The following is a 16528-nucleotide window of genomic DNA, read 5'->3' on the forward strand; positions in this document are numbered from 1 at the left end:
TAGGTTTCAGAATTCACACACACTTGAAATGACGTGGGGTAGTAGAAGATTGGTTTAGGCTGTCTGCAGATTCAGGCAGACGTGGCTCTGGTGGGTCACATTTTGAAGGTTCTGGAGCACAATATGGCAGCCACCAAAAAAAGAAAACCAGCTTGCTGCTCATCATGCAGCAACCACTGCTCACTATCTTGAACTCCACCATGTCCTCCAAGACAATGGGGAGTCAGATTGTAAATGAGTGCAAGGAAGTTCTGGACAGTGACTGTCCCAGGGAACTCCGACATTGGTTCCTCTCCAAACACTTGAGAGGGATGGGGATGTTCTCACCGTATGTAGAAAGCTTTCTCTCCCCCACACCGGTTTGTGTGCAGAGCCCTCCATTGTGCCTGTAAAACCACCCATCACTGGGAGGGGAAAACAGTTTGTTCCTGTTGAGATTTCTCCGTTCGGATTTATTAGATTCCCCCCCGATCGTATCTTACTGCCTGGTAGATTCACACGTCCAACCCCACCGAGAAACGGTACAGACTGTTCAGATCTGGGCAGTGAATACAGCCTGCCTGCTCGCATCACAGAGCACTTGAAATCCTATTGCAAATGAGGGGCCCGATCGTGCAAAGGGGCAGAGCTTCCTTACTGCCCGCCTGGCCTGATCCTGAAGCCCAGACTTGGTATGTGTTCTGCCCTTACGCAGGTGAAGTCCGCGGGAGTGCTGCGTGTTGGATTTGGCCCACTGAAGCCAATGGGAGTTGAGGGCGCTCTGCAGTAGGTCGAGTCGTGCCTGCAGCATCCAGTCTGCCCAGCAAGGCACAGCCCAATGATGGTTTTACTTAACACTGGGGGACTCATGGCGGGAGCGCTCGGGGCAGCCGCACCGAACTGTCAGGCAGCAGAATGGCCATAGCACAGCTCAGCTACCCTCTCCTGCTCTTCTGTCGGGACACCCTCACCCCACTTCCCTGGCACTGGGCAGGGGAGTTCAGTCTCCAGGGCTTCCCTTCTGAGTCTGCCTCAAGGGTGCTAATTGTGGCATAGGTGATGTGGACACCTGCCCTTCAGGAACTGGTCTGAGACCTACAATGCTCGTTACATATGGGCCACTGAAAAGCTAACAGAGCAATGGTTCTCAACCAGGCCTGGGAGGTACACAGAGGTCTTCCAGGGGGTACCTCAAATCATTTAGATATTTGCCCAGTTTTACAACAGGCTATGTAAAAAGCACTAGGAAAGACAGTACAAACTAAAATTTCATACAGGCAATGGCTTGTTTATACTGCTCTGGATACCATACACTGAAATGTAAGTACAATATTTATATCCCAATCGATTTATTTTTTAATTATATGGTAAAAATGAGAACGTATTTTTATGTCTGATTTTTGTAAGCAAGTCATTTTTAAGTGAGGTCAAATGGGGTACGCGAGACAAATCAGACTCTTGAAAGGGAAACAGTAGTTTGGAAAGGTTGAGACACATTGAGAGACACTGAGATAGAGGAGGTCAGATTCTCAGCTGCTGAGTGCTGCTGAAGGGGGTCCAAAGGATCCCTTTGTAGCCCCAAAGCCCTCAGTCCTGAGGCTGGCTCCAGATCATTCTGGTCCCTGGTGTACATTAGAACAGCCTTAGGGCTGCTCTAACCTGCACCAGCTGCTAAGGCGCTCAGGAGCCATTCTGGCAGGTGAGGATCCCCATGACTAAGGGCTGCTATTCCCATATAGTGCAGGGAATTCCTCCGCTGGCTTGAGGACAGCTTTGCATTAGGAGCCTAGCACAGAGCTGCCCTAGCATACCCAAGAGTCAGAATCATTCAGCCACTGTTGATCTGACCTGGCTTTGAACCAGTGTCTTGGGGGTAAAAGTCCTGGTAGCCCATAGCCAGAGCCCACCAGAGCTTGATTCAGCTTCCAAGATGAAGCGGGGATAGAGAGACAATCTGTATCTTGTGCTGGGCCAACGCCATTGGCAGTGCGTAACAAGTCATAGATTTCTTCTTCCCAGGTGCCAGTGCTCCCAGCCTGCATCCCAGCTCTGTTATTCTAGCCAGCAAGGTGCGGTGGAGCAAAGGAGGGACTGTTGGAGAGCAGAAGGAAGGCTCCCCCTGAATTCTTCTGGGAGATGGAGGGATGTTTGTTTCCCCTGTCTGGGTGTTTGCTGTTGCAGGACATAGGAAGCCAGCAGGGGCAACTGGCAGTGGCGAAGTTTGTCATTTGCTGTCATGGAAACAGGTTGCCATAGTGACACAATTTGACATACAAGGCAAATTACAGGAAGCCAAAGGAAATGAATGGAGGGGGTTTGAAATGCACCAGGCGCTGCTCCTGTCAGTACAGAGTGAAAAACCATCCCTCCCTGCCAGATTGCACTCCCTTGCCTATGGCCCTGCCCCAATGAGGGAGCGTGCCAGAGAATCGCAGATTGCCCCGAGCGGCTTTGCAGCGCCGGTGTCATTTTGAGGATGTTGTGGCTCTTTTAGTGGGCCAGAAAGTTGGTGATAATCCAGGAGACTGATTTTAAAAAATCCCAAACCCTCCTCTCTCCTCTCATCCCCAGCCTGAGCTGCCCGTAATCACAGGCTCTAGCTGGCAGCCCAGCTCACAGCCCCATTTCCAGACCTTTCCAAGCAAATCTTTCTGCACCTGCGTTTGCGCCCCAAGATTTTCAGTCTCCTGCTTCCTGGTCATACCCTGCCTCTGTCCCAAAGCCCGAGTAGATGAGTGTGGTGCTGGATGACATGGACGGGGAGGCAGGGAGACACAATCCTGTCGACTTCAGGAGCACAAACAGCCTCTGCAAGTCCCGCTTCCTGGGAGACTTTGTTTGTAGTTGTGGATTCCCTGGCTATGCCCCTGCCAAACCCCAAAATGTCATTGTAAATGTGGAATCATCGTGTGGGTTTGAGTGAGGCCCTGCAGGGATTGGGTCTTGGGCCCAAGCTATTTAATGCTTTTATCAGTGGTCTGGAAGAAAACATCAAATCATTACCGATAAAGTTCACAGATGACAAAAAGATTAGGGGACTGGTAAATAACGAAGAGGACAGGGGACTGACACAAAGAGATCTGGATTGCTACGTAAGCTGGACACCAGCAAACAATATGCCTTTTAACATAGAGAGATTGTAGGCCATACTTATACTATCCCAGGAAGCAGTGACTCTGAGAAAGATTTGGGGATCGTGGCAGATAATCAGCTGAACATGCACTCCCGGTGTGACACAGTGGCCAAAAGTGCTAATGCGATCTTTAGATTCATAAACAGGAATCTTGAATAGAAGTAGAGAGGTTATATTACCTCTGAATTTAACACTGGTGTGACTGGTACTGAAATCCTGTGACCAGTTCTGGTGTCCATAATTCAAGAAGGGTGTTGATAAGTTGGAGAGGGTTCAGAGAAGAGCTACGTGAATGATTAAAGGATCAGAAAACATGTCTCAGAGTGATACACTCAAGGAGCTCAATCGATTTAGCTTAACAAAGAGAAGGTTAAGGGGTAACTTGATCCCAGTCTATAAGTACCCACAGAGAACAAATATATGTTAATAAAGGCAGGGGTGAAAGTAACTTAAAGGACTTACCGGTACACCGGAAGAGGCAGGGCCTTTAAATCACCCCTGGAGCTACCAGCTGCAGAGGCAGCTGGGAGCCCTGGGGCTCAGGGCAATTTAAAGGGCCCAGGGCTCCGGCCGCCACTACCGCAGCGGAGCCCCTGGCCCTTTAAATCACCGCCAGAACCCTGCTGCCACTACCCTGGGGCTCCGGCAGCGGGGCTCGGGCGGCGATTTAAAGGGCCCGGGGCTCTGGCCACTGCGGGGAGTCCCGGGCCCTTTAAATCGCCAGCCTGGGGAAGCTGGTCCAGTCCAGCACGGCGTACTGTCTCTTGCTGGTACGCCATACCGGACCCTACTGGCTTACTTTCACCTCTGAATAAAGGGCTCTTCAGTCTAGCAGACAAAGGTATAAGAAGATCCAATGGCTGGAAGTTGAAGCTAAACAAATTCAGACCAGAAGGCACACATATTTAACAAAAAAGAAAAGGAGGACTTGTGGCACCTTAGAGACTAACCAATTTATTTGAGCATAAGCTTTCGTGAGCTACAGCTCACTTCATCGGATGCATCTGATGAAGTGAGCTGTAGCTCACGAAAGCTCATGCTCAAATAAATTGGTTAGTCTCTAAGGTGCCACAAGTCCTCCTTTTCTTTTTGCGAATTCAGACTAACACGGCTGTTACTCTGAAACCTGACATATTTAACAGTGGGGATAATTGACCAATAGAACAATTTACTAAGGGTTGTGGTGAATTCTCTATCACGGGCCATTTTAAAATCACGACTGGGTGTTTTTCTAACTGATATGCTCGAGTTCAAGTAGGAGTTATTTAGGGGAAGGTCTCTGTCCTTTGTTATACAGGAGTTCAGACTAGATGATCCCAATGGTCCCTTCTGACCTATTAATGCATGTATCTGTGTCCACCCTGCAGTGTGGTAAGAACCGCTGTGGAGCTGTGGTCTGCAGAGTGCAGGGTTGTGGTGGGAGGGTTGTTTATTTAACCCTGTGCAGCCTCTTCAGAGCTGGGAACCACCCAGTTCCCTTACCTTGTGAAGCATGCCTTGGCTCAGTTTCAATATCGGGCTCTTATTGATGAATTGGTGTCCTAGCAGAAGGATGGCAGTGGGCTAGGAAGTCAGATAGAAGCTGCCGTTCTGGATTAGACCATCAGTCCAGCTAATCCTGTATCCTGCCTCATGCACTGAGGATGCTTCAGAGGAAACCCAGCCCCTTCTTCTTCCCCCTCACCCCCATAATGCACCTGGCTAGTTGTGCAATGCTGTATGCAGTGAGGAGGGGAAATTTCTTCCTGACCCCACCAGTCCACCATCTTCCGGCCTGATGCATGAGATTGGATTGCCCTTTGAGTGCTCTCAGCTCTGCATAGCTGCAGCTGTTATTAGTGGTAATAAAATTACTCAGCTCCTTTTTAAAAAATCCAGCTCTACAGCTGGTAAACTTTACTTCGAAGAAGTCCCAATTAACAGCCCCACTGCTGGTCTGTTTTTATAGATAACTAAATTATTTTTAGCCAGCTTTAGTTTCCAGGAAGAAATATATGTACAATATCCTATATGACATCATTCGACTATTTACTACGGCTGTTTGCTAGAATGTGCTGTAAATCAACACATAATACACCTCCAGTAACTACAACTCAGCAATAACACGTGTACTGATTACACAAGGTGGGTCATAAGGAGACCTGGAGGTAAAAGAACAGATTAATTGGGATGATCCAAATGCTTTGCAGCTGTATGGCTGCTTTGAGTCACCAGGGTGTACCACGACATCTTGGCCCAATGATCATACATACATAATAACCATACTTCACACCTTTATAGTAGGGTTTATTCATAGATCACAAAGTGTTTCGCAGCCATCCACCACGATGGGGCAGCCCACTGTATAATGTGGTGGAACAGTTTAGGACAGGAAGAGAAGGAGAATATCAGGCTCGATTCTCCACGGCCTTGTGTCGTCATTCACACCCGAGCAGAAGGAGTGTGTCGTCCGTGCAGTCCATGGTGGTTTGGTAGCTGTTGATACTCACTTTACTCGGGTGCACATATGCATACTCAAAGGGCAAGGCAGTGGAGAACCAGGTCCACTGTCACCAACAGAAGCTGCCGGGAAGATTTTAGGGAGCCAGCACATGGTCCCCCCCGCTGGAATTTGACCAGAACTAACACCCTTATTCTTGCAAAAAACTCCCTGATTTATTTAATGGCCACAGGTGGCTGGGACTTCAGTGTGACGTCTCACCCCAGGGAGCTGCAGCCCAGTCTTATGGATGAATTGATGTCCAAGCAGAGGGATGGTAGTGAGCTAGGAAGTCAGATAGAAGCTGCCGTTCTCGATCAGACCATTGGTCCAGCTAGTCCTGTATCCTGCCTCATGCACTGAGGATGCTTCAGAGGAAACCCAGCCCTTTCCCCTCTCCCTCCTCCATAATGCGCCTGGTTAGTTGTGCCATGCTGTACATGGTGGGGAGGGGAAATTCCTTCCTGACCCCACCAGTCCACCATCTTCCACCATGATGCATGAGAATGGATTGCCCTTGGCATGCACTCAGCTCTGCATTATGTCTCTTCTTCACACAACAACTGAAACATGAAGGAACCCCACAGGCCCAGAAGGGTCCAGGTAACTGTGATTACTAACTCTACACAGCACACCAGGCCTAGCGACAGACACACATTGCTGCTCTGGCTGGTTTCTGAATCACAGAAGACAGTGAGGGTCACTAGAGGACTCACACACTATTTAGAGGAATACTACCCTGCACTACAGCCTCCTGACAGCACCCTGAGCCATTGGCTAACACTGATACTGCTACTAAATCACCTTAACCACAGCATCAGAGCACTTTGGTGTATCATAGATTCCAAGGTCAGAAGGGACCAGTTGGATCATCTAATCTGACCTCCGTTACACTAGAGGCCAGAGACCTTCCCCAGAAACTGCAAAATTGTCGGCAATGGAGAATCCACCATGGCCCTTGGTAAACTGTTCCAATGGCTAATTACCCTCACTTGTAAAAATGGACGCTTTATTTCCAGTCTGAATTTGTCTAGCTTCAGCTTCCAGCCATTGGATCGTGTGATGCCTTTCTCTACTAGATTGAAGAGCCCATTGTGAAATATTTGTTCCTAGGTATTTAGAGACTGTGATCAAGTCACCCCTTAACCTTCTCTTTGTTAAGCTAATTAGATTGAGCTCTTTGAGCCTGTTAAGGCAGGTTTTCTAATCCTTCAGTCACTCTCTTGGCTCTTCTCTGAACCCTCTCCAATTTATCAACATCTTTCTTGAATGGTGGACACCAGAACTGGACACAGTATTTCAGCAGCAGTCACAACAGTGCAAAGTAACCCCTCTACTACTCAAGATCCCCCTGTTTATGTATCCCAAGATCACATTAGCTCTTTTGGCTACCGCGTCACCCTGGGAGCTCATGTTCAGCTGATTATCCACCATGAGCCCTAAATCTTTTTCTGAGTCACTGCTTCCTAGGATAGAGTCCCCCATCACGAAAGTATGGCCTGCAGTCTTTATTCCTAGAGGGACATATTTACATTTGGCTATATTAAAACACATATTATTTGCTTGCTCCCAGCTTACAGATCCAGATTGCTCTGAATCAGTGACCTGTCCTCTTCATTACTTACCGCTCCTCTAATGTTGTGTCGTCTGAAAACTTTATCAGTGGAGATTTTATGTTTTCTTCCTGGTTGCTGATAAAAATGTTAAATAGCATAGGGACCCCACTAGAAACACACCCCTTCCATGAGGATTCCCTCTTTACAGTGACATTTTGAGATCTAGCAGTTAGCCAGCTTTTAATCCATTTAAACTTGAGAATTGGTGTGGCACTCAGATGTACTGCATTTGAGCAGCCCTCCCTCTTGTGGGTGGCCCCAGAGGTCATGACAACTCTTAATTGCAGGCTGTAGAATTACGCCTTTGTCTCAAGCAGTGGGGTCTTGTACTTTTGATGCAGAAGGTCTTGGGTTCCATCCCTGTTGTTGACCAGCTGGGATGAGCCTCTGCTTGGTAGTATCAGCACATGGCTGGATGACTGCAGCTTCCTAAACCTTCCATGCAATGACGTTTAAGTGCTCAGGAGTGCGTTGTTTCAGGCCAGGGTTGTCTGTTATGAATAAGTATTTTGAGCAGACTCCAAGCACTACGTGAAGGGCTGGATGCTCCTCTCATACCCTGGTGTCATTCCATGGTCAGCCCAGGTGCTGCTCCTCCCCCACATCGCTGTGACTGCGATCAGCATCGGGCCCAGAGAGCTGCTGACCCAGGTGGCTATGAGCGGTGAAGCTGGCAGCCTGCGAGCCCTGGGGGAGCTCACTCTGGGGCTGTTTGCCATGGCGTGTGGGCTCACTGGGAGTAAGTTGCAGAGGATGCAGTGGGGTTAATTTGATCATTCTCAGCTGCTGAGGTTTTAATGAGGATGATTTTCTCAGTGATTCAACAATCCAGATACAGTTAGGAAATAACAGGGAGGTGCTAAACTGGGCAGGACTCCTCCACGTTAGGGAAACAGCTGGCTCTGGCTACTGAGCTTGGGCTTTCATGCCTAGGACACAGGATCAAACGCCGCCCAAGGTAGTAGTGACCCAAGTACCTTCACCTCAGGTGGCTGTGGAATGGGCTGGATATTCTTAATCTAGTTTCTATTGCACATGTAAATATAACACACAAACACCCATCACAACTGGCCCCTTGTGAGCTAAGCAGAGAAGCTACTGATTGAATGAGTCTGGAGAAGTAGCTCCCAATCCACCCCTAGAGAGGTCTCTCCAAGACATGGTAGGAGGAGCTTTGCCTTTGTGCCCATCACTTTAGCACCTGGGCACCCCTCCTTTTGTCTAACCAGATGGCATTCTTGTGGCGGCAATAATTGCTCGGAGTATGTGGGTCACTAGGCTAAATGTGACACGCCACACACCAAAATGTCAACCGGATTTGAAAATAGACTCGCTAATTCCATCTAAAATTAGCTCCTTCTGGCAAAAAACATAACAAAAAACTCCAGGAGTGGCTTCCAAAACTGGATGCTGGGAGCTGCTTTCATGCACGTGTCCAGTCTGGTCCCTGATGTCTCTGTGACGGAAATCTGCTAGTATAGTCACCTTATAGTATGATTATTTGCAGCGTCCGAAGGTGAGCGAAACACTTCTCAGAGCAGATACGATGCACATGCTCCCCGCACACAAAAGCTCACAGTCTGATTTGACACAGGACTTGATCCAGACAGGCTGTGTGGTCTAGTGGCTAGGCCAGTGGACTGGGAGCCAGGAAATGTAGGTTCTATTCCTGGCTCAGTCACTGACGTGATGTGAAGCAAATCCCTTCTTCTTCCACCTTTTGTCTCTTCATACTGTAAGATCTTGGGAGCAGGCATTGTCTTTCACTGAGTGTCTGTACAGCACCTACCACAACAGAGCCCGGATTTTGGGGTGCAAATAATAATACTAGGGACTGGAATCTTCTCCAGAGGAAAGCGATAGAAGCCCCATGACTGGAGGCATTTGAAACTGGACTCGACAAGGGACCGTAAGGAGAAGCTGTGCCGTTGACCCTGCAAGATGGTGTGTTCCAGGAGAGACCAAATCGTGAGACACCCCTGGTTTCCGAGAATCTCTGACAGAAGTGAATCTGCCTGATCTGGATGCACTGCCCGTGCTGAGGACCTGAGTGGTCTGTGTGTGGAGGTAGAGCTTTTAGCCTCTGAATGCCCCATGGTGCCCTGCACTGAGGAGCTTCCCTGTGCACCAGCTGCCTGTAGAGATTGCTTTGGCCACTCAGTCAGAGTCAGTGGCTTGGCAGCATCCTTGATAGTCAAGTACGTGTGTACGGTGTGCTGGCTGTTCAGTCCCTGGTAGTACATAGCAGAGGCTCCGTGCTCCTGTTAGCTCTACCTCGATTGATCGTGGCTGGTTCTGGGCAGTTCTTTGAATTTCCCGTCTGGTCCACTGTGGGGAGAAAGGGAGGGGCTGCTTTCCTGGGTGACATCATATAACTGCTCTCCTCTGTTTCGCATGGCGGGGCAGTTGGCTCCTGCCCATCCCTGTACCAGCTGGACTCAGAAACTCTCTGCTGGGTCCCGCTGAGCTTTGAACGGAGCTCGGGCTGAGATGCCGGATGCCGCATACGCCCTGATATCCTATTGCGCTGTGGGGCGTCTATTGCGGTGAGATGGGTAGAGCTCCTGGCATCAGCGGGCAGGGGTGCGGGCTGCAGAATGTGGCCAATATTCAGATGACACAGCAAGCTATTCAATCCACCCATCCCTACTGGAGGGTCCATTGATCTGGTCGGTTGTAGCAGGTGTTTCCAACATCTCTTATCAGTTTGGTTGGTTGACTGAGCGCCCAGTGTTGCACAGTCGGCCATGTTCATCCCAGGTGAGGATATATTCAGCTCAGTATTCAGGAGTCTCAAATACATTTATATATCCGGGGTCCATTGTGCTAGGTTCCCTAATCAGAGACAGCCCTGAACAGCTTACAATCTAAACAGAGAAAGCATGGGAGAAATGAAGTGTTGTTATCCCCTTTTTACAGGTGAGTCACTTAGGCACAGAGAGATAATGGGTCTGTCTACACTGCACATTACACCTGGGTTCTGACTCAGGCTTGAGTCCAAGCCCCACTTCCATCCACACATAAATCAGTCTCACTTGGGTCAGTCAGCACTCAGCTCCTAGGCTTCTGCTAGGGGGATGGGTCAGATCCCAAGTCCCGCTCTGACACAGGTAGAAGCTCTCTCCTCCTGCAGTGTGGACACAGCTCAAGCCACAGACCTGAGTCAGAAGGTCTGTGTAGTGCAGTGTGGACACATTAGCAAGGCTACGAGACCCAGGTATACAATGCACTGTGGATGCTCAAGCCCAGGGTAGGAAACCCCAAATCCACAAGCCTGGGTCCCACAGACCCAGTGTAGACATACCCTAAGTGACTTGACCGAGGTCACACAGTGAGTCTGTGTCAGAGCTCTGAGTCCAATGCCTTTACCATGAAACCATCCTTCCTAATTTTAAGGCTTTAAATTAAACTGCAAGCTTTTGGGGCAGGGACTACCTTTTTATCCCACGTGCGTACAGTGCGCAGCACAGTGGGGCCTTGATCCCTGACAGGTGCCTTTAGACACCACTGTAATATGATATCAGCAAAATATTAATAACAGCATTGCTGATGTGTCATAAAACGCCCCCATCCACCAACCACAAATTCCAAAGCAATCAATTCTTCATCAGATGACAGCTCCTCCCCCAGCCAAAGCGCCAGATCTTTGTGTCTTGTAACCCATCCTGATAGAGGCTAAACCCATCTTCCTCTAGCCTGTGGCTTCCTTCATGGTTCAGTGATGGAAGTTCCTGTGTTTCTGTAGCCGGTGCCGAGGGTTATGTTGGCTGGAAAGCTGTTTGTGACCATGGTCCGTCCTACTTCCTCCCTCTTGCCTGCCAGAGATTGCTCCCTTAGTGGCTGAAATGTAAACCTGCCCACGTGTCTGGCACTCTTTGGAGTTCCAGCCACGGGGTGTGACCAGAGTGGAATTCTGGCTTTGAAACTGCATCCGGTGTCCCTGGGCAGGAGATTACTGTCAAGAGGCTGTTTCTGCTAGGATTAGCAAGGGCTGCATAACATGCCCCAAATCAGCGCTCAGCTCAGGAGACAACACACTGCCCCTTTGTCCAGCCTGGCGATGAGCCTGGACCAAAAGGAGCTTGTGGCTTCAATTCATTTCCCCTTGTCTGCTAGGGCATGTCACAAAAAGAGCCCCCATAGCAAGGCAAGATGGAGTTCCTGCTAGTCACCGCACCTCGTAATGTGGTACTTGGGCGTGAGATCTCTGGGGCAGGGACCTCGGGCCAGATTCTGGCTCCTGCTGCTGTGCATATATGTGGCAACACAAAAGCAGCCAGAAAGCTGGCTTAGCCTGAGATTTGCTGGAGGGTGTGGAAATCTCCCGGTGGCCAAGGGCCAGGAATAGCCTGAATCCAGGGTGGCTTGCACTAAAAACCGAAGTTTGTTGGACTGGAGGCAGTAGCGGACACCGCTAGAGGGGAACAGAGCATCGCGCAATGTTAATGTTAATTCCCATTGCCAGCAGCTTGGCTGGAGGGGTATAAATGAGCGAGTGGGCGGTTGTGGCCCAGCATGGCATTTCCGTAAGGAGAGCCAAAACCCAGGGTCAATTCCCATTGGAGTCAGTAGGCCTGATCTTGTACCTGTTGAGATCGAGGGTGGGGGGTTGCCATTCACTGCAGCAGGAGCAAGTGGGGAGGGGTCTCGCCAGACTAGCCACTGAATCAGGACTTTGGGATTTGGCCTGAGGGTGCGGACGCAGGGAGTGTACAGTGCCAATGCCATGAGGTAAAGCAGGAGGAGCTGGACAGTGTGTGAGTTTTTATGCTGCGGTGTGTTAAGCGGTGGAGCCTGGTTTGTATCCAGTTCCCCCAAACACACACTCTTCTTGCTGCCCTGCTCATTTTCACTGCGTCAGTGGGGTCTAGTCTCTAGTGGACAGAGCACTGCACTGGGGCTCAGGAGACCTTGGGTCTATTCCTGACTCTGCCACTGGCCTGTTGGCTCTCCTTGGGCAAGTCACTTCCTGTTCTGGGCCTCAGTTTCCCCATGTGTAAAATGGGGATAATGATGCTGACCTCCTTTGTAAAGCACATTGAGATCTGCTGCTGAAAAGTGCTAGGGGGTACATTATTACTATGGGTCGTTATCACAGCAGCAGACTGGCACATCTGGGCCTTGCCACAAGGCACACTGCCCATCCCAGAGGTGCAGCTAGTCACAGCTGCTTGGGCTGGCTTGATCTGTGTGAGTGCATTATGCCGGCCAATTGTGTAATTGAACCCTGGGGATTTCTGTTGTGGCTACGAGTCTAAATGAATCCGCTTGGCTGGCAGCCCTGTCCTGACACCTGCTGAGCCTACAGGGCTTTGCTTTGATCTGCCCTGAGCTCTGATTATCCTCTTCCTCTTCCCTCCACCTCAGGAACGGCTGATGCTTTCCATCCTGCCCAAGCACGTGGCAGATGAGATGCTAAAGGATATGAAGAAGGACCCGAGCCAGAAAGAGATGCAGCAGTTTAACACCATGTACATGTACCGCCATGAGAATGTCAGGTAAAGGACATGCCTTGCTCCATGGGTAGAGGGTGGATCTCCATGTGAGACATCACTTTTATCACGGTCACTTTGTCTACACTCAATTCAGTGATGAAAAATGTGCATTGGAAGGAATAATATGAATGACCTGTGTGCTTGTCTGGGGGGTTACATTAATTGTAACCACGCAGGGGAAAAACCTGGACTCCGTAGCGTCCAGGGCTCAGCGTCACAAGGCACACAAGATGTTCGGCTGCACAAAGAGTGGGATGAAGGATAAGACCGAGGCTCTTTTGATGCCATTCTGTAAAGCAGTGGGGTATGCGCCCCTGCTGCACTGTGTCCGGTTCTGGTCACCCCCTCTGCCAAAGGAGGACAGAGCAGAAACAGAGGGAATTCAGAGATGGGCAACAAGTATGATTAGGGGCCTGGGCAGATGTTGGGCTGAGGAGTGACGGGAAGGATTGGGGTGGTGTGATCAGGAGAGGAGATGAGTAAGGAGGGACACGACCGGGGTACACTGAGGTTGCTGACTGGTCTCTCCAGCCCAAGAAGGACTGATATCATCACACACAGAGTCTGGATCAGGCCCTTTCTCTCAAGGCTCCATGGATCCGTGGCAGCAAGAATCTTCAGCAAAACCCCCAAATAAGCAGTTCAGCATAAACCCAACAGCTAAACCAGGTCCTTTTTCCTGGCCCAGCAGCTGTGCCAGAGTTTTACTCCACCAGGCAGTCCTGCCCCCGTCCTCCTAGTCTAGAGGCTATCTGCCTGGGAGTCCCCCTGCTCCAGGCCCTGCCACCAGAGCCAGTCTCCTGCCTGTAGCTCTCCCGCCCCCCTGAGCTCTGTCAGCTTTATGGCAATCAGGTGTTCATCAGGCAGTCACTTGGGCTCTGCCTCAGAACAGGGCTGGAGGGCCCCAGGCTCCCTGGCCTTTAAAGGGGCAGCCCACCCTGTTACATAGATGAAATAAGGAATGGGGTAGAGGAGGTATACTGGGCACTCAGCCATAATGCAAGAACAAAGTGGCGTTCAATGAATTTGAAAGGCAACTGGCTTAAAGCTGATAAAGGAGCTGGCTGTCCTATGCAATGTATAATTAACCAGTAGAACTCACCGCCTCAAGGTGTCACCGAGAACACAAGCTTAGTAGGATTCCAAAAAAGACCAGACATTTGAGGACAATGAGAAAATTCACAGTTGGTAGGATGGGAAAAAAATGTGTAAGCAGGTATATAAACTCTCATGCTTCAGGGCATGCACCAACTGCCAAGTGACAGGGGTCAGGAAGAAATCCCCCCCCCACCCGCCGAGGAGGTGATTCCATTATCATCCCTGGTGGGGTTTCTTGCACCTTCGTCTGAAGCAGCTGGTGCAGGGCAGTGTCAGAGAGAGGATAATGGACTAGGTCAGGGGTTCTCAAACTGGGGGTTGAGACTCCTCAGGGGGTTGCGAGGTTGTTAGATGGGGGGTCGCGAGCTGTCAACCTCCACCCCAAACCCCGCTTGCTTCCAGCATTTGTAATAGTGTTAAATATATTAAAAAGTGTTTTTAATTTATAAGGGGGATCGCACTCAGAGACTTGCTATGTGAAAGGGGTCACCAGTAAAAAAGTTTGAGAGCCACTGGACTAGATGAAGCTTGTCTGATCCACTAGGGCAGTTCTTACGTTCCTGGGAAAGCCCCAAGATTCCTTGGCATGAGGAGAACAGAGTGGGATATTTCACAGTAAGAAAGCTGTGGAGAATAAACTGCAGGGAAAAATCCTACCCTGGACTGCCTCAAATCTACTAGGTCTTCAGCATCGCTGCTGCCTCTGATTCTGGCTTTCTCCGCATTCCTCTGAGTGGCCATTACAGCCCTGTCATCTGTATGGTGCTGCCACTGACCCAATGACACCAGACTGGCAAGTCTCCCTGTGGGCAGCTGGATGGCTACAGGAGGAGTGGGGAGGTCTCCATTGTTCCTGAGTGGAGGCCGGCTCTGGGCGATAGTCCCATTGTCACAATTTCCCAAGGGTCATGGTGGAGTCTCTGTCACTGGCAATTTGTAAACCAGGACTGGCTGCTTTTCTAGCAGATCTCCTCTAGGAATTATTTGGGGGCAGTTCTCTGGCCTGTGCTACACAGGGGGTCAGACTAGATGATCACTATGGTCTTCCTTCTGGCCTTGGACTCTGTGAAACCAACTCATGTTTTCTGGCTTGTGTTCTCTTCTTCTCCCAGCATCCTCTTTGCTGACATAGTTGGCTTCACCCAGCTGTCATCCTCCTGCAGCGCCCATGAGCTGGTGAAGCTGCTGAATGAGCTCTTTGCCCGCTTCGACAAACTGGCAGCGGTACGTACGCCCACGCAGCGCCTGTCAGTCTGGACGCTCTGGTTCACAACCGGCTCCGCAGCAAACGCAAGCCTCGCAGGAGGTCACAGCTTCTCTGCCACCCGAGTCTCCCCGGGGCTCAGCAGGGTCTGGGAATGCTGTGGTGGCAGAGTAAGCAGGCTTCGCTCCTTGCCCACGGGAGGAGCTGTGCGGGTGAGCTCCAGAGGGGGTCACGTCTGCCCATCCCCCTGCAGAGTGAGGCTCACCGAGACGTGAGGCCTAGGCCTTGCACCTGGTCACCTCAGGCTCCACTTGGCGGTGTGTGAACCTTGCTGCCACACGATGGCTGTTAGCTGGGTTACGTGTAGTGAGTTTGGTGGGTCTGAGCCAAGTTCCCTGTGGCCAGGGGTTTGCATAGCGAAACCTGCCACCGCTCTGGACACCATTAGCCCCCGTGGCGGTGGTGGCCTCTGTGTAAAGGCCAAGGGCTGAATGAGTCTTGGAGACTGAACTCCCCTTTGACTCCTCCAGGGCAAGCGGGAGGCCTGCTGAGTGGAGGAGCACCGCGGCTGCCTGGACTTTGTTGGTTTGGGGGATAAATAGGGGGCCCCTGGGCTGCCACTGCATCCCTGAGACCAAGGAAAGGTTCAGCCTGTGGAGGACTAGCCCCAAAGTGAGCGCCAGGAGCAGCCCGGGCCTGCCTGCACAGGGAGAAGTGCCCTCCCTGGGGTGCCTGACTCCCGCAGGCCTCACCCTCAGTAATGTCACACAGACTGCAAAAAGGGGCCTTAAAGTGGGTGCAAAAGGCTCCCTCGCCAGTGCAGAGCTGGTGTAAGGGCCCCTCACTAGCCCTGCTCCCAGCAGATCAGGGCTGTGTCTGGAGTGCAGTGTAACATGGCCATTCGCTGTTCCCTAGAGGCCAGGGAAGCTGACTGACCAGAGGCTGCTCTAAGTTACACTGGGGGCTGGGCAGGGCCCTTCATGGCCCCAGAATACAGGGAGTGCAGCGGTGGCTAAAAGTTACCTTAGCCCCTCCATGCTTGCCCCCCTGAGTGTAACTGAGAATCTAGCCCTGCAGCCCCGGTGGGGCTATTTTCCCAGCAGCACTGAGCTGTGCCTTGCTGCCGGGAGAACTGGCCGCTACCCTTATCCTTGGGGGAGGGAGAGGAATGGAAAATGAGTTTACTTCTGCATGGCCTGGGGTTGAGTGTCCTTGGACTCAGGTCAAACCCTGCGCCTGCTGCTGCATGGGAAAGCACTGTGGGTGTGAAGCATGTCAAGCAGCAGAGTGGGAAGGGGAGATGGAGGAAAGCCACGTTAACCATAAAGGGAGAGACATTTTCATTTCATTTCAACCTAACCTAAATTCTGAGTCAGTTACCGGGAAGGGGAGCGAAAGGGGGAACAGGAGAGAGACAGAGAGGGAGGGAGAGTTGGCGAGGTCAGTAACAAAGGAATTCGGAGAGAGGAGAGCAGTGCTGAAAGAGGAAGTGGAAGGAGGAAAACCAGAGACCCAATTTCACCC

General features: G+C 50.8%; 1 protein-coding gene across 3 annotated transcripts in view; it reads left to right on the top strand.

The window, feature by feature from the left end:
- The window catches only part of ADCY3 (adenylate cyclase 3), a 93947-nt gene that overhangs the window by 53529 nt on the left and 23890 nt on the right, over positions 1-16528 (top strand). For all 3 annotated transcript variants that reach the window (XM_073335572.1, XM_073335571.1, XM_073335573.1), the window contains exons 3-4: positions 12575-12705; positions 14913-15024. In XM_073335572.1, the coding sequence (XP_073191673.1) occupies positions 12575-12705; positions 14913-15024 (243 nt within the window). The remainder of the gene's footprint in view (positions 1-12574; positions 12706-14912; positions 15025-16528) is intronic.

This window comes from Lepidochelys kempii, chromosome 3, assembly GCF_965140265.1.
Source record: "Lepidochelys kempii isolate rLepKem1 chromosome 3, rLepKem1.hap2, whole genome shotgun sequence".
NCBI classification, from domain to species: Eukaryota; Metazoa; Chordata; order Testudines; family Cheloniidae; genus Lepidochelys; species Lepidochelys kempii.